At 34.1% G+C, this 24,095-nt stretch overlaps 1 protein-coding gene across 3 annotated transcripts in view; it reads right to left on the reverse strand.

The window, feature by feature from the left end:
* LOC136819525 (amyloid beta A4 precursor protein-binding family B member 1-interacting protein-like) overlaps positions 1–24,095 on the reverse strand; it is a 41,766-nt gene that overhangs the window by 17,520 nt on the left and 151 nt on the right. Inside the window, exons 1-9 of one of the 3 annotated variants that reach the window (XM_067075770.1) lie at positions 23,890–23,979; positions 17,878–18,202; positions 17,425–17,526; positions 13,196–13,229; positions 11,523–11,746; positions 9,707–9,853; positions 9,300–9,462; positions 8,446–8,567; positions 7,568–7,642 (exon numbers count right to left, since the gene is read on the reverse strand). In XM_067075770.1, coding sequence (XP_066931871.1) covers positions 7,568–7,642; positions 8,446–8,567; positions 9,300–9,462; positions 9,707–9,853; positions 11,523–11,746; positions 13,196–13,229; positions 17,425–17,526; positions 17,878–18,189 — 1,179 coding nt within the window. In that variant the 5' untranslated portion in view covers positions 18,190–18,202; positions 23,890–23,979. Of the gene's footprint in view, positions 1–7,567; positions 7,643–8,445; positions 8,568–9,299; positions 9,463–9,706; positions 9,854–11,522; positions 11,747–13,195; positions 13,230–17,424; positions 17,527–17,877; positions 18,203–18,567; positions 18,702–23,889; positions 23,980–24,095 lie in introns of those variants that run through there. The other 2 variants (XM_067075762.1, XM_067075777.1) reach the window with 2 other exon arrangements.

Raw genomic sequence — 24,095 nt, forward strand, 5'->3', positions numbered from 1 at the left:
AAGGCCAAAATCCTTGTCATGTCAGTTCACAATAAAGCTTCATATTATACCCCATGAATCCTAAATTTATTCTTAAAACTGTCTGTAAGATTGGACATGAAAGATTTTATATTTCCTACCACTAACAGTTCATAAGTCTACATCACCAACTACATTGACGCGTTTTGTGTTTATATTGCCATGTCTTGATATTTACGAAATAACTAGGTGATCACTATCTCTCAAGCTCATTCAAGATTTAATTGGACCTCAATTAACAAAGAAATAACTAATTGTCTTGCTCTTTAATTGCATTTTTCTAGGTACAGTAGAATAATGTGAAGTTCTTTCAGGTTGATAATTATTCCAGATAAGAAGAAAATGTGAACTTCTCGCAATCATACACTAAATCAAAATTAATTAGCGAATTATTGAAACTTATATAAAGTGAGAATTATTTGTTGGAACTCAAACTGATAAATAAATTTCAAAAATATTTGTTTATCCAGCAAATTGATCAAATCAATTATTTGACATAATTCTGCTGACTCTGACATAACCAAGGCCAATCAGAAAAATATCTGAGAATTTTTTAATTCAATCAAAACTCATTTTCACTTAAAATATAACAAATCAAAATCATTGCAACAAAGTCATGAAGAAGATATAAAAGAAGAAAATCAAAATGAAAATGTGTGTAAAGCAATCCCACACAATACCAAAAGAACATTCATTCTATATAAAACTGTTATAATGGATCATCATCTTTTTTAATGATGTCATTGATTCTGACAAAAAAATGCAATTAGTGAATGAAAAAATAGATTCAAGATTGTTTTATTGTGAATGACGAAACGAAGATCAATCAAAGATATACTCTTTTTTAATAAGAAGAACAATTTTACAAGAAAAACGTGGTTCGATAACATCAGAAGATAAGAACAATTCAAGAACAACTTTGAGCTTGAAATTACTGAAGTTTTTTAGGCAAATTTGGGTTCAAAGTAGGAAAATAGTGCATAAAGACTTTAAAACATTTAATAATTCTTGAGATAAGAACATAATCTAAAGCAATATGAGGCTCAAACTGTTTCTAATATGAAAAGAAGGCATCTTTTGCCAATTTTCATTAAACCAATAATAGAAAGTGTAGCTCTAATCGTGAACCTTTAAGACAGTTGATGGGAGATTAAGTAAGCCCTGATTTAAAGACTCGTTGTACCAAATAAAAAGTTTGGATAGAATTAAATTCTCTGAGTTTACATATAAAAAATCAAAAGCTGATCTTATAGGAAAACCTTTTTGTAGCATTTGAAGAGGATAATCAGTAGAAGTTATTTCTGGTCATCAAAAGATGAAGATGAAGACAAGGGAAATTTGAAAAAGAACATTGAAAAAGGATATCCATTTGCTTTGTCATGTAAGAACCTGTTACTTTTTAAAAACTCAAATCCTGTTGGAGTATAGAAAAATGACATTTCCGTCATACACATTTTTTCATTAGAACATTTGATATTTTCCAATGTTCGTAACTTTTTGAGTTTTAAGCATAAAAATGTTCTTAATATGTTCTTATTTTCACCATTTTTAGAGGATTTTTTTCCTTTTTCCTAAGAAATCAGGAGTTCACAAAGACTCTAAATGTTCTAAACTTTTCTTAATATTTTGACCATCGAAGCCTTATGTTCTAAAATAGTTTCTTATAAAATAATTGTTGAAAAAGTATTATCTTCATTATTTGTACACACTCTTGTTTTTTATTGGAAAAGTTTTATAATAGGAAGAGTCAGGCTCAAAAACAAGGAAAATGAGAACAACTTAAGAACAAAGCTGAGCTTGTGATGGCTAAAAACTTTTAGGCAAATAAAGGCTAAAGGCAGCTTGGTACAATTTCAACTATGATTTACGTAGTGAATGAACAAAAAATCTTTATCAGTAGCATTTTTGATACTTTAAGATCATTTGAAAAATGTTTTAAGTGATTGAAAATGAGTAAAAACAAAAGGTCTCAGCACTTATCTAAATTAAGTGAAATGATTGGTCATAAAATAAAGCATTTCAATGATATAGTGCGTCGTAAAAATAGATACAATTTCGACGAAAAACCAATAAAACAAGTGACAAAAATGACAGAAATAATATGGAAGACTCCTGAAACAGAAAATTAGAAGCAATATTTGTAGGGTGATAGGCATTTTGACAGTTGCTTCCTTGTTTTGAATATGACAGCTGGAAAGAGATTATCTTGTCGGAATTAGGAAACTAGGAAGATATTAGAATTCTGTCGAAAGAGATTTAACATTCATTGTTACCACGCAGCATTTTAAATACCTTCTTAAGTTAACGGAAAAGCCTTTTATAAAAAAAACAACAAAAACTCACTGAGAGGTGAAAAAAAGAACATGCTAAGAACATTTTTAAGCTTGAAACTCAAAAAGTTAAGAAGGCTTCAAAAGTTTTGGACGTTCTTATAAAAAAAACATCTACAGGTTTTAAAAAGTCAAATAAAATAAAACTTATCAAAATTCACCTGTATTGATTGACCTACACGTTTTTTCTTCATAATAATTGCGTTTTTCCATTTCAACATTTTTGGGTCAATTTCATCATAGAGTACATTATTATAAAAAAAATCTCGTACATCAATCTTAAACCAGTAAAAAGGCCAGTAATTTCTATACACAAAAATCAAAGTACCCAAAGTCCTGACCAGACAAACATAGATACTTGGGATTTCAATTTATATCTGATACTGTTTATTGAAAATTGCAAACAAGCCCACACATACAACTCAAAAGTACTCTACCTTACTGACTGAAGTAGTAAATTAAGTTGAAGAATTATACAATGTAACACAGTGACGAAATGGGTAAAGTGGATAATTTGGGGAAATAGGAAAATTCATATTAAAAACAATTGATTGACCAATTATTGAAGAGAACTTTCAAGGAGATCGATTCAGGATACGTCGTGACTATGACTATAAAATATTCAGAAGAAAGCAGACGATTCCAGGCTAACCACCTTTCTCTTGAAGAAGAGAAACTTTTCAACACTTACAGTAGACTGAAGTCGTTTATAATTCGTGTAACACAGTAATATGGGTGTTATATGATAATATAAAGACTGGCAGGGGATAATCAGTTTGTATAAACTAAAATTAGTCTCTTCTCTCATTTGTTGCTTACACGTTTTTTTATAAGAACATCCATAATTTTTGAAGCCTTCGAGTTTTAAGCCTAAAAATGTTCATAACATGTTCTTATTTTCACCTTTATTATGAGTATTTTTATCCATTGTTCTAAGAAATCATATGTTCTAGAGTCTGCAAAGCCTTAAAATGTTCTTAACTTGTTCTTAACATTTTGGCCATCGAGGCCTTATGTTCTTATATAGTTTGTTCTTATAAAAAACGTGTATTCTTTGCAACGTCTAAATTAGTCATATAGGATGCTAGACTACTCTTGCAGTAGATAAAGACAGACAAAAAAAGTCCATTCATCTAATGAGGTAAACGAGTTTAATTGCGATCCTTGGTGACAAAAATAGAATGAAGACAGACAGAAAAAATACTCTCAGAGTAACTATAAAACACTCTCTAAGAGACAGCAACAAACAATGCCCCTTCTCTATATGCTGGCAAACAAACACTGATAATGGCAGCTCGTTTACGTCGATAGGGAATAAAAAAATTGGATCTCGCCATGACTAGCACAATCTGATCATTCATTAAACAATGTGACTCTAATGATGTTGATATAAATGCTGATAACGAAATGGAATCTCTGAAAGTTAAGAGTTCTAGCCTCAACAACCATCATCTTGATATCAGTACATGAATTTGATTTCAACCAGCAAAGACCCGGCGGAAGCGGGGAGACTTCAGCCTCCCAAATATGAGGAAATGAGATAAGTAAACAAGGATTGATAAGGATTTTTGAGGCTGAAATTCTATGTAAAAATAAGGCTCAGAGCCAAGTCAAGTCAAGGTTCCCTATAAAAAGAAACGTGTATTACATTACCGAGTTATGTGTCGGAGGATATTCGACGACGCAAAACAAAGTCGATGGATGATGTACGGCTTTATATCGCTTTTGCACACCTAAACAGACGACGGTATTTTGGTGTTTTTACCGTCTTCGAGCAAAGTGGACGGTGATTTTGCAGACATGTCAACTTTGCTTTATACCATCTCCTTCGATTTATCTTGAATACATAAACTCGCTACTAAATAATGCTCAACGGCCAATCTGTGACGCGTCATTTGAATACATTCAATTGATGTGTTGTTATGTGTAACAAGGAAATAAACACGGGGCAACGGGGCAACACCCGTTATACTAAATTTAGTTGAGAGCACCATGACAACAGTTAGTCACGATTCCATATTGCATTGAATAGTTAAGTCAGGATATAGTTATTTTGTGTTGCTCGCAAGCAACCATGGCATCATCTAAAACTAACGACTAAAAACTGACAAATATTTGACAGACCAGGGGTTATATAGCAATACGTAATAGACACACTCCAGTATGGTGTAAGTCACGCTATTACCACCAGCGAAGTTCATCTCCAAGTAACTATACGTTGCTACAAAGATTATGGCGTATGGAGGTGGTTCTATCAAAATGGTAGACAGGAAAGATATTATGAATCGATTAACAACCATAATCAACAAAATAAAATAAACTCATTTGGAACCATGAAAAATAACTCGAACACGAAAATGACAATTTTAGCAAATATAGAATCATTAAAAAACCAAAGCTGAACTTATCAAAGCACATCAACTTTGTGATATATTATTCTCAGCATTATCAAGTTTACCCCGAATAATTTTTCTGTTAACAGCTAACAGCTGAGGGCCAAGAAAAGCCAATTTCTACTCTTGCCAAAATAAATACCATAACCGCTTTATATTTGACAGTGGTAAAAGTCAATGCCAGTGTCATATTAACGTTAGAACCCTTTAAAACGTCCTAAAGGCTGCTGAAAACGAGCGATCTTCCAAGTCTTTTCTTTTATAGTAGTCAAGCCATGTTAGAGGAAGAAATATGGTTCAAAGTTGGTTACATGGTCAGAAACACATCAAACAAGATGACGTAAACAAATAGAATGCGTCCGTGTTATTAGTGTCGTTTCATTCTACGAAATTCATGGATGCACTTTCCAAGCCCCCATTAAAAGATTTTTAAAAGAAAGTAAATATAGTAGTAATATGTTGAATCTATAATAGCCTAGTAATTAGATATCGGTAACTGACTTTTGAATCAAATAGAACTTCTTTTTACGATGTTCAATACCTTGGATAATCTGTATTAGATAAATAGGATTCTGGATGGCTTGATCTAGTTCCTGTTTCGATTCTTAAAATTATTTGTAAAAAAAATACAATAGTAGTCATGCTCAGAATCATGACTTTATGTCATTGTTTTCGCCAAACAGAACCTCCCGGAACATTCTCTCATCTCAACTTTCTAAATGATGACTAAGAAATCTGACGATACTTATAAAGCAAATAGCTGACTCCAAGATCTAAAGAATGGCGATCCATCAGCGCTAGTTACTATAAAGTGGTCATGCTACTTAGAAGTAGTCAAACCATGAATTTCATCGAGATAAATTCAGCACGAATCAACATTTAAAAACTGCTTTTACAGGCTAGAAAATAAACTGGTAAAATCAACCTAAATCAGCTAAATAAGATCCACAACTGAAGTCTCATTCTAGCCCTGGAGAGTTGATTCCATCTCCCCTCTTGATCCAGAACTAAAGAGGAACTGCAAACATCTCAGTAGACAGCGTTCCTCTTGCAAAATAAATGTAGTAAGGAATGTTGGCTTTAGTCTAATTACATTGGATTTACCGCCTAATTCAATTGAAATCTTATTACAGTAGCTAGACTAGAGGGAGTCTCTTTAACTCATTAAACTGAGTGAAGAGGAGCCTCGAATCTTTGATTCTAAAATACAGTTTATGCAAGAAATGACGTCAAAATGAGGAGGACCATAATGAAATAGATTGGCGCGGGATGTTTTGTTAGCCCGATTTTCAAATCCAATTTTGAAGACAAGATCTTATTAGTGGGAGGACCAGCTTAGCATGTGTAACAGCAGCAATGGAGCAGAGGACCTCCCGAATGTTTTTGAATTATTCAAAATCGTGTAAATGGTTGAGTATGTGACTAGATGCACATTTTTGTTTCAACGCAGAAATATTTTGGCGAGTATAGGAGGGACGTTTAGACTAGACTCAACTTCTGACTGTACTTTGCATTGTGATAATTTTTTGATAACGCCGAGTTCAGTAAATTAGACTAGGAGCAGTTGGAAGAAGTCGCCTTATGAAAGAAATACAAGCTTCTTGAAGTTGAAATAACCAATAATTTAGAATGAAAAACCAACATGGAAAACAGGTTTGCAATATCCTAAACTCGAATAAAAAACATTGTCTCATCCAGTCTCATCCATTCTTTATGTCCAAAAAGATCTAGTATTGGGCGAAATATTTTACAGTTCACCACGAAGTATGAAATTATTTTTAAAAATAACGGTCTTGTTTACAGCAATTTTGAAACCATTCATCGACAAAAATGATTGTAAAGTAATTGACCATTATTTCCTCTTGTAACAAGGAGTGGAAATAAATATTACTTTTTCGGAAACATTTTGTCAAAAATATCCGCATGTTTCGTGTTAACTGTCTAGTAAACATTGTAAACAACTAGAATGGGTATAAAAATTCATTTCTTATACATCACATAATCAAAAATCACTAATTAAAAGTCCGCTTAAGTTTGCAGGACCTTAAATTTTGAATTACAGTACTTTAAATTACCTGATTGATGTGAAGGACAGAGCCAAGATTTTATTTGTTTTGTATGCATATTTTATCGACTCATAGCAATTCGAATCCAAACGCTCCAGTTTCAAGAATATATTAGTTCTTATAAAAAGCAAGCGTGTAGAATGTAAAAATGTGCTTGCGTTCGAAAATTCTTTTGATACAAACAGAAAAACACAAACTCCGTCATTAAAACCAGATTTTCTTTCACCGCGAAAAAGTCATTCTTCCTTAATTACTCTAAAATCATTAAAGAGCTATTTATTGCAAAGCCACAAATCACAGATTTCAACACAAATGTCGCGGTGCTTCTTTGTTATATTTGGAAATCACAGAAGTTTTTCTACTAAGGTTAAGAGGCTATACGTCATTATTCAATCATTTTTCGGATACGAGGCATATTTGGTAGTTTTTGGCAACTTGCCAATGACATCAATGACAATGATTTTGCAATTTGGAGTTGCGTAAACAAGCAACCTGTTTAAATCCCGGAGCGTTATTGAGGTCTAAAGCCAAATTTCGCAAAACAGTTATTTCAACTTCAACACTTTTATGGTTGATTCATGAGAAAACGTAAAAACAAAGTCCATATTAAGTCTATTCGAATTATTACTGTAAACTAATTTTAACGTAATAGAAATATTTCCCTTCACGCAAAGCTTTCCAAACACATGTAAACACATGACTAGATCCCATAAAACTATAAAACCACACCACGAAGCAAAAAAATAGTTTATGTACATACCTCCAACAACAAATCTTTACTTTTCTCCGCCAACCTCGCATCTTCTGCTGAGTGGTAATCGGAAAGCAAAAAGTTCTGAATGGGAATAAAATAATTATTTAAAGACGTGTTAGCTATTTTTTATGCCGGAGTGACTTAGCCTAGAACTGTAAGCTAGTTTGATTCAGTCACCAGGATAAATCTGATGATAAGTTGTGGCCGAATAACTATACTATTGTATTGGGCAAGGATAGTATTCCAAGGTAAACTGAAAATCCGTAAATATAAACAAATTTTAAAGCGCCGAAAACGCTATATTGCCAAAATCCGTATGTCGTTGCCTTGTGAATTACGGGCTTAGTTAAAAAGGCTAGGAGTGACTATGACTGCATTTACATAGCCAATAAGCGCATCATAATAAAAATTGATGGACTGTAGCAAACCATATGACGCGTGCAACATTTGCGCGCATAAAAAATTAAGTCCCGTTTAACAGGTCAATTCACGCCAAACACATGAACGCTTTGAGAACGTCAATGAAATTTATATTCATATTCTTGACATTATTTGAACCTGCTAAAACCATTTTCACGCACTTTCGACACAAAGGGCTTTAAAGTAGATAAGGACTGATTCCAAAATATTTTAGGCTGCTGAGAATATTTAAGTACCTCGCATGGATTGCTATTAAAAGTATGCTGAGCTTGCTAAAACATTACATTTTTAAAAAAGAAGTCTTCGACGTTAAAAAAGTTTCGGAAAATGTGGCTCACAAATGAATGGTCAGCATTTTTGGTGGAACAAGTTAATATTCTTTATTCTGTTTTTGCAAGATCAGCAAATTGCCTCCTGATATTTTGTAGATTGACTTTAAGTTTTAAAAAAGTATAGTATCAAACCTGTGGGTTTCTGAAGAGAAGATATTTATCTCTCCGGTTTGCAAACACTAACATATTTTCTGTTTCTCTTGACCAATCGAGAGCAGTGTTCAAAACAAATTCGTGGTCTTCCATAATACGCTCTGAAAAAAAAGAAAAACATATCACTGAATCAATTTACTGATTTCAGTGATAGTGTCAATGGGTACTTAATCTCCAAACAGATTCTGATACTCCACGCATGGCACGTCATCGCCATATCCCTTTAGAGCAGAACATGGTAGCGCAGAATGGATGGATGATCTGTTAGTTATGAGATTAATGGGTAGCCCGCCAAAGCTTAGAAAGAGCTTAGAAAATTGGTTATTTGGAGAAAAGCCTTAATTTTAACTGAGAAGCTAAAAACTCTGAAGATCAGTTAAGCCTTCAAATTATACTCTTCAAATTCAAGATAGATTTTTTTAAACTTAAATCTCACCTAGCGAGAGAATTAATTTAAATGTGCGTGATACCGACCTTTATATACCCTGGACCAAGTTTCTCAATCACGGCCAATCTTTGAGTTCTTTGAAAAGTGGTACCCTAATGGCGGCACTACTCAATAGGGGTGTAAATGCATCGAGAGCGCTAGATCTACTTTCCCTCGAAAACATTTGATGATGTAGCGCCGTCCGATCAAAGATGACGGATATTGCTTGGGCCAGGGATATAAAAAGGTCGGTTCGTGACAAACGAAAATATATAGGGTTTTAGATCGTTATCTTTTCGTTTCAGAATGTTTTCGGTTTAAAAACAAAAATATTTAGTACTTATTCATTGTTATGGAGGAATGAATTTTTAGAACTTTGAACTTCTTCTTCTTTTAATTTCCTTACCCATATCGAGATCTGGCAATTTTTCCAATATGCACCAATTAGGTTCAATCTCGACGTCATCTTTGGATACCATCTTTTGTGTGACGTCACGCACCGTCCACGTCTGATCTACCATCATGGTTTTCCAAGTCTGTTTCTCAGTATTTAATACTTTGATGAAAAGCTGGAAATGTGAAATGCGAAATATGAGAAACAATTTCACCAAACCAAAAACGTAAAATCTTACGGCTTTAGACCTTACGAATTGTTCGTAAGGCTATCTTTTGAGAGTTCATTCTTAGACAATGGTTTGAATTATCCACCCTTTGGTGTCTGGTTAAAGCATATAGAAACGTACTATTGGCTAAGGTATCAAATCGCATCACAAAGGTTACGCACACAAAGGGACTATAAGTAAATACCCAAACCTTTTGAAAACTGGCTGCTTTCATCTTTTCGAGAGCGATTTTCATTTTTTCAGCTTTGATTCTAGCTTCTTGTTCTTCTGGAGTCAACTCTTTAGATTCCAATTCGTTCTGTAGATTCTCTAAACGCTCCTTGACATCGTGTGTGACCTATGGAGAAAACAATATCATCATATGAGCAATTGAGATGGTAATCTAGAAGAGGCATTCCTAAGAAAAGTGGTCAAAGTAAAATTCTTAGTCTCAGATAGAAATACACTTAAACAACGTATTACCCTAGGTAAGTGTATTAATTTTGGCGGGGATTAAATTTGGTGGATACCCGCCAAAAACTGCATTTTGGCTACCACCAAATTAAGTACACGCTAAAAATTAATACACAGGCAAGATTATTTAAAATTGCATTTTATTATTATTGGAACTAATTTTCGCGGGAATTAATTTTAGCGTTTTTCGAATGTTATCATATTTACTCAATCTAAACTTGGTAAAAAAAGTGCCCACAACATTATAAAGGTCGCATAAACTTCAAATCTGAAAATGACGATAAGATCTTACCAAATGGTCCAGTAATTCGTTTAAATCCATTTTTAAATCACTTTTTATTTACCCGAAAGATGTGATATCTGTCCGGTACAAACAGATAAACTAGGTCGGGGTTAACAATATTTGAAAAAAGTTTTTGAAAGTTAATTTTTTTTGCGCTCTCTTCTTTCATACAAATTTTTGATTTTTTTGATTTAGTTAGCTATTTTTATAGAGTAACTGGGACTGGGTAATATTAATATAAAGGTTAAGAGGGTTTTGACACCTTTCTTTAGGATTTTAGCAAGGTTAATCGTTTAGAATGAGATGCTAAATCTTACGCTGTCTTGCACTGTCGATCATTTTGATCAAAGAAAAAATAGCTAATTTGGTGAAATGATGTTTCTGTATAGAGATTGTGATAAAACTATATGTATGGCCCTGCAATTTAAATGCTTCCATTACTGGGAATTCTGATCGGCTCTGACCGGTCCATTTTTTTCTCTCTGTTGAATGGGAATGAAAATTGAAAACATAATTAGAACGATGAATATATCGTTAGCACACATAGACTACAGTATTACCTCAATAGCCTGCAATAGCCGATATTTATTGAAAATATCTATACCGGTTTTGCACGACATATTGGGGCAATTTTAAAGATTAGAGTCATGGTTTAGCACACTATATCTTGGGACAAAAATGCAGAACTGCAATTCCCAGTAAGCATCACTACAGAAGAGCTCGGTCCAAACCGTAGTGCAGTGGTAGAGCATCCGACTACGCCCCAGTAAGCATCCGACTACGACTAAGACTACGACTACGACTCCGACTAAGGTCCGAATAAGGTTGTGGGTTCAAGCCCCGGCTGGGTGTCATACTAAAGATTCCCTAAATGGTACTTGATGCCTCTCAGTTGATGCTCAGTAAGTAAGAGAAGGATCAAGGGTAGGTGGAGAAATCCAAGGAGAAAGAGTGACGCCCTCCCCTATCTTCGGGTAGATAGCTATCGAAAGAGGAGCCTTCGGGTCGCCTCCGACTGCGGTCGCAGACTTACTTACTAAAGTACGGAAAATTAGGCTTTAATTCGTGGATATCACTGGCACGAAGAAGACAGCTGGACTTTTAAAAATTTAAAGAAATGCAAACGTAACATAAGACGGAGAGAAACCGCAATACTTCGAATAAACAACCCGGGTGGAGAGATACGTTTCAACTTGCAAATATTGTCGGAGGCTGGACTTTTTAAACAGAAATAGGATGGAAAAAAAAAATCAAAATATTATAAACATACCATGACCGGTGAAGACGGTCTATAAGACGGAGAGTTGGGTTTGAATTCATGAATATCATCATCATCGGTCATTGTTGACCCGGTACCGGTAGAGTCGATGGTCCGGTCACTTTCACTTATATTGTAACCTTTCCGTTTAAGTGTTGCTACGGAACTCTCTTTGATGTCCCTTTCCATGACGCAGAGATCTTCTAAAAGAGCGTCTAAATCCACTTCTGGTGTCTCTGGAAATATCAAAAAGCATATTGAACGATTATATACGATCCTTTATTAATTTTAGCTGAGCCACCAAACTATATTCAATTTTGAGACGTAAGACAAAATTTCTCTTCAACACAAGACAAACTACGATTTTTTCATCGAATAAGGGAACGTATTCAATAGTAGAGCTTCGTCTATGAAAGTTTCTTGTTGACAGTAGCGAGCACCTCACCAAAAACCAGGATTTTTCATCTCGTTTCTTGGTGAGTTCCACTTTGACGATTTTCTGAAAAACCTGAAAACCCAGGCTCTAAACTTTCGAAAAAATTCGCAAAGTAGAATAATAATAATAATAATAATAATGATATATTTCTGGCATTTCCAAAATTTACATTTGGCTCTTCACCTGAAAATTCTGTATATAATATATGTGCAATGTCTAGAAAAAAAATTGAAAAATAACCTGGTAGTATACTGAAGAAAAATTGGGGCCGTATGCGGACAAGCAGATAGGGACGAAGCGGTGGGCTAGTATGATGAAAAAAATGATTAGGATTAAGAAGTATGAGGGGTAAAATGTGAAAAGTGATAGAGCTAGACTAAAACCTAAACAAATCCGAGAATCTGAGTATGCTAGCTGAGGCCATCGCAATGTGTGCTATTATAAAAAATTAACAAATATATTTAAAAAAAAAATACTAGCATAATGTTATAAGCTAGACTAGCACTAGGCTAAGGTTCAAATACTATTGGTGGCTAGAGGTAAAGTAAGCGACAAAATAGATCTAAGAACTCAGTGAGATAGAATCACGACAGAGCGTAAGATAGAGTGAGCAAAACTTGCATAGATTGCAACACCGAAGGCTGTTTAAAAGTGTACTGGACCTTGCAAAACACGACCAGTATTTAGACATAAATAAGTGAGCTATCAACTATCTAAATTAAATTAATTGAAAATAATTAAACATCAAAAAAAAAAAAAAAAAAAAAAAAAAAAAAAAGAACTAGAAATAAAATAAAGTCATATGCACTGAAGAAGATACAAACTAAGTAAACCTAAGAACAGATGGGCTAAATCTAAAGATCAGAATGGAGACTAGGGAACCAAGGCTACGAGTAGCGATATTGGAAGAATTGAAGTCAAAATTAAATTAGAAACTAAAAATAGACTAGACGTTAATTGTGTAGAAAAAAGCCGTGACGTCTAGTATAGGCTTGACAGTGACTTGCAATATTAACGAATAATGGAGCGTGTCGAATAGTAGAACGTCGAATTGGGGAGCGTCCACTGCAATATGAATTCTTGATATTCATGACGCAATGTTATACGGAAACACCCGGAAAACAGCGGGAGTTTGCTATAAGTTTTGAATTCAAACAATGAAACTGGTGGCAAACACCTGATGTTTTTTTGCGTGTGTTTCCGCTGGTTTCCGTAGAAAGAATAACATCATGAATCAACTTTTCCTTACCTTCGAAATTGCCCATGGAAAATCTCAAATGGTCCTGTAAATGCAAAGAGAAATGAAAATCATTGTGAAATCGAAATATATCCATCATGCTCAACTGACAACACCGCCTCCTATGTCTCCTTTGGTGTTGTAGCATCATTTGTTGCCTAGCAACCTCGTGTTGTGTTAACGATTGTCTAGCAACGGGTTGTTGCAGTGAAGATGGCGTCGTTGCACTTTCGTACGATGTCTGCCATTTTAAAGTATGTGGTGCTGTTATGGTTAGCGAAGGTTTTTGTTTCTTTTTTAGAATGTGTTCCAATACCATTTTCGTTTTTTAAAGGTGAAAATCGGTTCCCTTTTTCAGTTTTGAATATTGTCGCTTTTTTTTTATTTTACTGTTTAGAAGTAAAACAAAGCCTAAGATAGGTACCTCAATAGCAATTTCCTCCCCGTGGGCCAATGGGGGGTAAGGGTAGGTGTCGCCCTTTAGGGTACTTTCAAAGTCCCTCTAAGGGTCATAAAAATCATAAAATCAAATTTTAAGTCCAACTAAGAGTTACAAAAACGGATTAATTCCAAAAAATTCTGATTCTGTCCCTATGAAGGCTAAACTTCGGGCGGAACCCACCTGACACCCGGTAAACTTAACAACGCAAAAATGTCAGAGTACGTCCTTACTATAGAGGATTACTATACTGTCGTGAGATAGTTTAAGGTCTCTATTTTTCTAAAACTATTTATATAAACTGTTAGGGACCAAAGCTATAATTTATACTGATTTAATGCAATATTGCTACCATCAGTTTCCGATGGCTGTTCTGAAGACAACTATATAGAGCGACTGTATGATTTAGTTGATTGTAATACGAATGAAAGAATGAAACTGATTATAAACAGAAGCTACAAAGAGCTATAAAGCATCTAAACTGAACAACAATTTTGAGATATATCTACAAATTTCCTTTCGTTTTGATAGTAATAGTTTTAATAGTAATCATTGTTTGATCAAAGGATTTGAGCCTCCCAGATTCGTGAATGGTCACTATTTGACAAAGAATTCACACATTGCTTTAGAACTGTGTAACGGTTTATCAGAATTGAAAGTCATTTCGTTTTCCTTTATATAAGTACACTCTTTTTCTTTTATAAGAACAATTTTATAAGAACAATGAGGCTCAAATCGGCAAAAAATAAGAACAATTCAAGAAAAATGCTGAACCTACTCAATTTCAAGCAATTTAGTGGTCAAAGTAGTAAAAATTGGGTAAAAAGCCCAAAATACTTAAACAGCCAAAAAATATAAGAACCACTGACTAACTTAACTAAGTCCTTGAGAAGGTCATCCATTCTCAAACTAGAGAAGAGGTCAAAATGAAAGAGGAAATTTTCTGTAAAAAGGTTAAAAAAAAACATTACGAAGATTACAGCCGAAGATTACAGCCGAAGATTCCTTTCCTATTACCTCTACAGGATAAATATTTTTTCAAAACAAAAGAGGCTGATAAAAATCTTCACTTTAAACAAAATGAAAACAAAATAGAGAAAATAGATCTTTCTTTTTAGACTAAATTTGATACCCCAAAAAGAATTGTGAAAGAGTTCTAATCCTTCTAAAGGTTTACGATAACCAGTATATTACTATCAAAGAAAAGGACGTGAATAGTGAAAAGCTAAGACGATTAACTGTTAAACTAAAGAAAAAATCAGCTCTGGAAAAATGAGCAACAAAAAGCAAGTTTCTTTGGGACAAAACCAAAACAAAGCTTGAAACACACAGGAAAAAAGAACCAATAGACTAATAACTTCAGACATAACGAAGGATTAAAATAATTGTGCTCTGTGTTTCAAAAAAACAGTGAGGCTGGGTTAAACAACCGTTTTACAAACAAAATTATTATCAATCAAAACGATTGGAAAAGAAACTAAATTCTTATAAGGATTTGGTCGTTAAACATATAGACAATAGGTAACATTGATTTAGTATGGAGAATAACGGTTCCACGGGATTTGGGTCCCTTAAGCCATTAGGATGACATGACGTCATTAAACCTTACAAAGGGGACAATATTCTTTGTAGACTCAAACTCGACTGATTAGGAAGTTGAACTTGATCGCATCATCACGTGATCATTAAGAATGCGAGTGTAGACTACATTAAGGCCGGTCTCCACTTGCGCGCGCTGCGATCGCACCTTTTGGCTTCAATCCTTTTTGCTTAGAAAAAAGATTACGTCATAAAAATGTAGCGCGCTCGAAAAAAAGTTGAACACATTTCAACTTTTTTCAACCGTTACGTCAGATCGCGCTAATGGAGTTGCTCCATTTTTCTTTTGACCAATATAACGTTGAAACTTTGCTCAAAAATACGCGATCGAAGCGCGCGCAAGTGGAGACCAGCCTTTAGACTCTTTACTTCACTCCCTGTATTTCCATGATGAACTAGTTCTTAAATACCATTAAAAACGTGTGAAGATACTTGCACCCCGAAATACAGACCTTCCACAAAAGAAAAACGGCTACAAAATTGGTTCACTGAGACAGGAGCGTATACTTTACTGAGCCCGATGCTATGTCACTTTAAAGAAATTAAATCTCTCAACAGCCACGGAAGTGATGATAATTTCACCAATTTTCAGTTCTAAAGATGATTAGCTAAACAATAGTGTTTCAAAATTAATACCACCACTAAAACCATTCAAACTATATCAACCACTAAGCCAACGAATTTCTCAAAATAAAATCAATCTGAGACTACCAATCAGATCTTCAAGATCTGTCTGAACAAAATTTTTTCCACAATATAAGTATTACTAAAGCCATGAAATTTGAAAAACTTCAAAAATCTTCAATTAGTTTAAAGAGTAAGCAAACGACAGATTTTACTATAAAACAATAATGTTCTCTCAGTAAACACCAATCCACTGAGATCTACAAACACTAAGTCAACAAAACAGAATTTTTTAAACTCTAGAACTAAGGTTTTATGGCTGTTTTAGTTAAGATGGAATCTTAGTGAATAGTCACGTAAAGTTTGATGTTTTGGGATCATGGGAAGGAAAAAAATTGGATTAGTATTAAACTAAGTACAAACCAATGTCTAATTTTTATTAGATTTCAGCGAATGAATATGGGGAAGTATAGTTTTTCATCTTAACTTTTGTTTCTATTTTATGATAATGGAATAAGGTAAAGATGATCTGGTGTTTTCTTGTCATGTATCAAAAAATTGAAAGGTTTTTATTGTGGCTTGTGGATTTTGTTTGGGTTTAGAAGCTTATAATTAAATGGATTCATTTAAGAGCGTAATCCAGTTGACATCACGTTTGCTGTGTGCTGTTGAGTGATACTTTTATGTTTTGACATGAAAACTAGACATATTTTCTGTATTATTAGCTTATTTTCAAAGCCTTATAGAGTATTAAAAATCATCATAGTTCACAACTTGATCTGGGATTCTTTATATATAGTGAACTCTCGCTAACCCGAACAGGAAGTCTAATTTTAATTTGTTCGAATTACAGAGAGATTTGAATTATAGAGAGTATTTTTACGATGGTTTCCCCTTAATGCGAAATTCAAAATAAGTTCGAATTATAGAAAGATTTAAATAATCGAAGGTCGAATTAGAGAGAGTCCACTGTATATGAAATTCGGTGAAATTGTAGGAGCCTATCATAAAAAGTACATCACTTTGAAAACTTATCACGAAAGAAAATCATATTAATAATGTTATCATAAAGCGCTACAAAATGCCATAACATCTTTTTAGGGACGTTAGATTGGTGTTACTTAGTCGTTTTTTACAGGATGGGGAATGGGCGAGTTTCAGGAGCAACAAAAAACCAACACCGACAAAACGGGAAAGTTACAAATCTTAGCAGTGATCTCTATAAAGCCGAAAGGAGGTCCCCCTTTCAAGTTCCCCTATGTCTATGTGGAAGGACAAAAATTACACCATACAGTAGACAATAATCGTCGTTGTCAAAGCAGATGGACCAATCTATAAAAATGAGTCTCTTAGCATATTGAAAATCTTTCTATAGGATGAACCTTTAACAATGAAATTGGCTTTTGAACTTCAATTCAATTTTCATCTTAAAAGGAAAGATTCATCAACATGACCCAAGGCCGAATATCGTTTTCAAAGGTTTTTACCTTATAGTAAAATTCTCACTTTCCTAAGACTACTATTGAGATTTTGCCCTTTTGCCTTGACAACGATGAATTATAAGAGGTACGAGACTCACCAAGGAATCAGTGCTGATTGGTGGAGCAACAAGTGGCTTCTTGGTTGGTGACAACATTGCAAAATCTTCTTTCTTGTCTTTAGTTGTGTCAGGACCTAAAAACTGTTGAATGAAAAAAAGAAAGCTTCAAAACCCCAAAATTCGACGAACTGTAACAAATTTATATTCATCAGCAAGGTAGACCAATCTAAAATGACCAAAAAAAACTGGAAGCTGCCAGACAATTTTTGAAATGCAACGGATGACTCAATCCTGGCCATTGACTGATTTTCAATTTCCATCAAAGAAGACAGCTCGTGGCAGAACATTAGTGGAAAAGAAGGAATTAAATGAAAAGAGGGTTTAAGATTAAGAGGTTTATTTTAAAGAAGCCAGGTGATTTATGATGCTTGGTGTATAACAAACAATGCTAGTAACAAAACATCTATTGTTTAGAATCCCTAGGAAACTTACATCTTGGAAATCAGCCAAATCGTCCAACATTTTATCAATAGCTGCATCCGCATCAGTGAAATCAAAATCATCTTGTTCTGTTTTCTCCGGAACATCTGGATTCCCTTTCGGTACAACTGGGATATTAGCTAAAGGGTTATCAAAAGATAGCGTCTCTTTGGCGGAACGTGGCGTTTGTGGCGGCTCATCACCCGTCATGGTTGCCTCCTCCATGCTGGGTGGTTCTGGAAAATCAGGCGGTGGCGGAGATGGGAAATCGTCTTCTAGCGTCTGATCAATGGGCGGTGGCGGTGGAGAGGGCGTTCCCTCCATGTTGATTTGACGTCTAAAAGAAAAATCGGTTGTAAGTATATTAATACCTTCAAAAATCAAAAGAGTGACGAAATAAATATGCTATGTATGCTTCGTATGATAAGACGTCATATGTCAAATTTCCCAATGTTTATAGTAATATATCTTAAAATTTAAAACTTTTAAATGTTACTTGGCTCTGGTATCTTATTTGTTTATCATCGAGCACTATTCAATACGATTTCATTGCATTGTAATATTCTAATGTATTTCAATTAAAAAACAGAAGAGAAATATTCTGACAACGCGAATTCGCTAATATAACTATATTGAGAACAAGAAATTATTGGAAAACATTACAGTAATTGCAGTTGTTTCAGAGGCGAAAGTTCAACTTACATCAATGTATCAAAAGTACACATATTAGAAAGTTTTCGAATCCTTTTAGACATTTTGAACAACACTGCTGAAACCTTTTAAAATTAAATGTACATCATTCCAAAAGTGCTCTATGCAAAACAACTGGCGACCTCACTCAGCAAAAGCGATAAATAAGAATTTACAAGTAGATTGTGATATTTCTAGTGGATGGGCTGGTAAAAGGAGGGTCAGTTTTCAAGTGACCCTTTCTTTTCAAAGGCTATATTTTGGTACCAACTTGCAAAAATAAAATAAAACTGCTTCGAAAACACAACAAGGATTGATAACTTCACTATGCCATTGTGGACCTACTTCAAAATCTCTTGAATTTGGTATGTTTTGAATTAGCAGAGAGTCAGATATAAAGAGTCATCCAAATATTGTAAGAATTAAAAAGAAGAGAAATGATTGATCTTTAAGTTAAAGTAGTCAAAAAATATCTTCCTTATAAGTATTTTCTCAAGCAAGCGAAAAAAGAGGAAAGCAGCAAATACTAATTAAAAATTTCCCGTTTCTAGGGGAATTTTTCTTCAAACAAAATATTATATCTGCCTCATTTGGCGTGAACACAACTACTATGTTAGAGCTTTATTATAGAGTTTTTTAACATATCAGTATTCTGGCACAATGGGAAGTTGAGTCATTATTATGAATGGATGAAATTTATAAGCCCTGGATGATTCATAGATCGTAAGCCCTTCGTATCTGATAAACTTAAGAAATAGCTGAAACTGATATCACTATGTTTGAATTTTAAAAAGCTTTTTTTTTTCTTTCAATGAATTTGTAAACCAAACAGAACCATATGATTTTTTTTTCTTTTTCATTGAGCTTATAACAAAACTAATTTATAAACTGTTTTAAATTAAAGTTTTTTGTTTATAAACATTTAAATAAATTATTGAAATTGACTGGATATTTTTTCTCAAAAAGATAATCAAATTTATATAGAGCAAACCCATGGAACGTTAAGTGCACTTTCACATAAAGGTTCATGGTATGCAAACAATTCAATAGTATAGTTTGAATTTGTGATTTAGAATGTTAAATTTACCATTTTTCAAACTTATTACCATAATCATTAAGTCAATAAGCCTTATTTGTATATGTAATCACATTATAACGAGTCCAATTCGAATATAATTGCACGAGTGATTTTTTTGTTATTAATTTTCCGAGTCCGAAAGGACGAGGAAAATTCGGAACAAAAAAATCACCAGTGCAATTTTCGAATTGTACGAGTTATTATGTGATTACGAGCTAATCGCACAATGGCTTTCACTACTTTTTCCCAGTTAGGAAAGTAAATTACAGAAATTACACTGAGAGTTTTATATTTTTCTCTTCTCTTTATGTCTTTCTTTTATTGTTGTTTATTGATTTTCTTTCTCACAAAATAAATTTCGAATACAATTAAAACGTTCGATGCAAAAGAATGTAAGAAAAAACATTAAAATCAATTTTGTAAACATTGGCGCGGCATTGGAGAGTGTGATTAACGATTAATTGCTCTCTACATGATGCAATTAACGATTAATTGCTCTCTTTGAGGGCGTGCCAAATAAGAAAAAATAACCCATAGTGCGATTATAACCAATAATTTCCATGGCAACAGGTAGTCAAATCAGGTCATACCCACAAATGTTTTCTTTTAAACTTAAAATTTTTAATCTTATTTTTCAATTTTCAACCATAATGTCCCTTTGTATGCTAAACACTGCATGTGCCTTTAACAAATGCGATGAAGAAGCAGCAGAAAACACCAAAAATGTGCAAATAGGTACCAACAGAGTTAACAATCTCAGTTATAAACAGTGAAGAAGAGGGTCCTTCACAAGGGGGTGGTCATACAGGTTCTCCCTGACACTAGGTGGAGTAACTGCAAATTTTGACCTTTCTCGCTGACACTACCACCCTTGTAGTTACTTGAAGGTGGAGAAACTGATTTCATAGCATCAGCCCCCCCCCTTATTTTTTTTTTTTTGGGGGGGGGCTAAGAAATATTTTGGCTTTTAAAGAGTCTGGGGGCTAAAATTACCAAAATATTTGGGGGACCTAGATTGTTGGGGGGAGCAGATGATTTGACTGAGACTCTGGGGGCTGTTCAGCTTATTTCAAAAGATCTCTTATCTTACTTTTAAATCAAATATAAAAAGCAAAAGATTTGTAAACATAAATATTAATACAAGTAAGATTTAGTTTTCATTTATCAGCACTGTACTCGCATATATTCTTCTCTCTACGGGGGCGGGAGAACAATGTTTTTGTTTTAGTTTATCTTGGGACCTGAAGTGTTAGGGGACCTAGTACAAGGCAATTTTTTGGGGGGAGCTAAATTGTTGGGGGGACATTACTTTGTTGGGGGAGCTAGAAACCTGGCTGAAGCTATGGATTTCACTCCTTGAAAAGGTATAGACCCTCCTTTAACCAACTAAAGACGGACAATGGCAATAAGCATGTCAAGTCGACCTGATTTGATGTAAATTTCAGATAGTCTCAATCGGTCTAAAAAAGATCTTTACCAAGGAAAGTTATGTAAGCACAACTTGGTTAGCTAAAAGTACAAGAATTTCTAGAAGATCTGATACCAATGAAATATCTCACATTTACCTTAATGACAACTTTTCAATCTAATGTTGCCAAACTTCTATAAAATGGACTTAGCCTTAACTGAAGTTAATTGTCAAAGAGAGTGCTTACTTAAGTGTTTTGACTTCAGGTTAACTCATAGCCAAATTTAGAAGCTGCCATCTTGCTTATACTTTCAGATTGGCGATCAGGGAGCAGCTCCTTAGAGCTAGAAAATTATCTGAGCAGATTTTTAAGTTAGCCGAAATTGGGATAGGGAGAGATCTGCTTACAAATTAGGAAAATAAAGCCTGGGCACAAGTGACCAAATCAGTAGCCATATTTAAACCATATCCATTCTTGAGTTAGCGAGCCTTTTGAAAGAGCTAAAACATTTTTTGTTACCCGCCCTCCTCTCCCCTTAGATAAACATAGGCGTTTGAGGACCTAAATTGGTCTTTTGTCAATGAATATCTAATATAACTTACTTATTATTAGGTACTTTGTAGTTGTGCTATTTATATGTGCTTCTTATTATTAAACGGTAGCTGCCTTATTGGAACAAATTTTCGTGGGATACTAATTTTTTCCAAGGCAAAACCGCAAAAAATTTGAGCCAGTGAAATACAATTTTTTTCCAATTTTATCGAAAAATTTGAAAATCCCTAGGAGAATGAGAAAAATTTGTCCGAAAAAGGGCAAAACCACAAAAAATAAAACCCGTGAAATCCAATTTTTCTGACTTTTCTTTCGATCATAAATATAAGTTCCCACGAAAATCAGTTCCAATAAGGTAGTCTATTTCCACCTGTTTACCAATGTTGGAAATAAGTTTTTATCTTGAGGGGTGTCTTTGCTTTGCTTGCCTGGGAAGTCACTAAAACCACTTCTATCAGTTTTTATTATCATTGCCAGGAACCGAATCGTAACTATATTTCAGTCGGTGGTTAACTGACTTACAGATACCATTGTCAACGGTGGGTAACCGTTGATTTACTATGATTACAGTGGTTAATAGTTTACAGAATATTATTACGGTGGTTAACCGTTTACTGAATATGATTACGGTGGTTAACTGTTTACTGAATATGATTACGGTGGCTAACCGTTTACTGAATATAATTACTGGGGTTTAACTGTTGACTTACTATGATCACGGTGGGTAAAACCGTTGACTTATTACGATTATGGTGGTTAAACTGTGAAGTACATGATAGTATTTTGTTCCTGTGAAAATCCCTCAAATCCCCAAACTGAGTCGTGTAAATAACCATTATTGTAAAAATTAACTTTCCTGAAATTATCTGGACATTATTTATCAGATAGAAACAACTATTGAAAAAGCAAAAAATCTCATTTCTTGAATATTACGAACCGTCGCTTGCCGCTCATCTCATACAATGCTTACTCTATATAAATCGCTTGATATTCCAAATTTAGAAGTTTTGACCCAAAGAATCCAATTTTTCAAAAAAATGAAAATTCATTAAAAATGTCAGTTACTTCCTTTTGTCAGAAAATGGGTAGATCTGGATTACTGCTCAGTTCTATGGAGCCCTGGTGCTGGTCAGCCTTATTCCAAGACTTGAAGAGATACAGAAATCTTTTTTTAAACAAATAAGAGGAACATCTCAAAATTACTGGGAAATTCTCATGAAGCTCAAGATATAGGATCATAACACTTGGAAAATTCTAAAAAGCATAGTACCAAACATCAATTATAGCTTCAAAGCAAAAGAACACGCGCGTCTAACACGAATGTGTTAACAAGTACATTGGTCTAAATGATTTGAAATAATGTGACAACACCTTAGCAATACAAGGTGCAAAGCTGTTCAATGCAATGCCAAAGTGCATTAGAAACTTGAAAAATGTTCCAGTTGATAAATTCAAAACTGCACTGGATAAGTACCTCAAAACAATTCCTGATGAACCCCAAATCCGTGGTTATACAGGGTGCAGGAGAGTTGACTCAAACTCAACTTTAGACAGGAAATCTTTCTACTGGTGCTGATCCATTTTTCCTTCAGGAATTGTGGATTTTAATGAAAAGATTGTGGTGTGGATCAAAAAATTCTTGTCAGAGCTATAGGCTCAAAGACAACCAAAAAAAAAAAAAAAATCAAATAGATATATAATCAAAAAGATAATCAACAGCAACAACAAGTTGTGAACAGTAACATTATCTCTAAACATCTCTAAATTTCTACAGACTTGGTAGAAATTGGTAAGGATGTTTAGAGCTATATTGTCAGGCTCTTTGTTTTGGTCTTAGTTTGAGAGCTGTTGACCTTTTCATTAGGTCATTGACATAATCTGCAAAAACAGGTTGGGGCAGTATATACTGTCTAAATTAATATATATATCAGAAGTCTCAGAATTTTAACCATCTTCTTGCCCATGTTTGCTGTATCGAAAACTGTCAAAAGTTTTTTGTTTTGTCAGATCAGGTGCTAGGGGTTCCTTTGATCCTACCAAAAGAGGTAAAAGAGGCTTAAATGGGCTCTTCCAGTTAATGTCTGTTGGGTCCACCCCATATATCAAATTTTTTTTGGAAGAGCCCAATTTAGGTCGAAAGCCTTCCTTGGGGCTTAAATTTCACGGGTAATTAGTCCCATTACGGACAACAAAAATCGAAAATCTATTCAATAGATGACGAATTATGAGAGGCACAAGACTCAGACTGTTTGATGTGACCATAAAAAATAAATGCTGTAAAGATATAATTCTTACATTTTTCATTGAAGCCATTTTCCCAGTAGATGAACCTTGTCTTAAAACCCTGTATCTTAAAATCTACCGTATGAGAACACAAAATGCCTGTTCTAGCAAGCATAAAAATCTGTCAAGATAAAAGACTGAAAGAAAATATTGCATTTTTTGAGCAAACAAAACATGTCAAAAACTGATATAATATCAAACAAGTTATATTAATTCTA

Source organism: Clytia hemisphaerica, unplaced genomic scaffold (genome assembly GCF_902728285.1).
Source record: "Clytia hemisphaerica strain Z4C2 unplaced genomic scaffold, Clytia hemisphaerica genome assembly, whole genome shotgun sequence".
Taxonomy (NCBI): Eukaryota; Metazoa; Cnidaria; class Hydrozoa; order Leptothecata; family Clytiidae; genus Clytia; species Clytia hemisphaerica.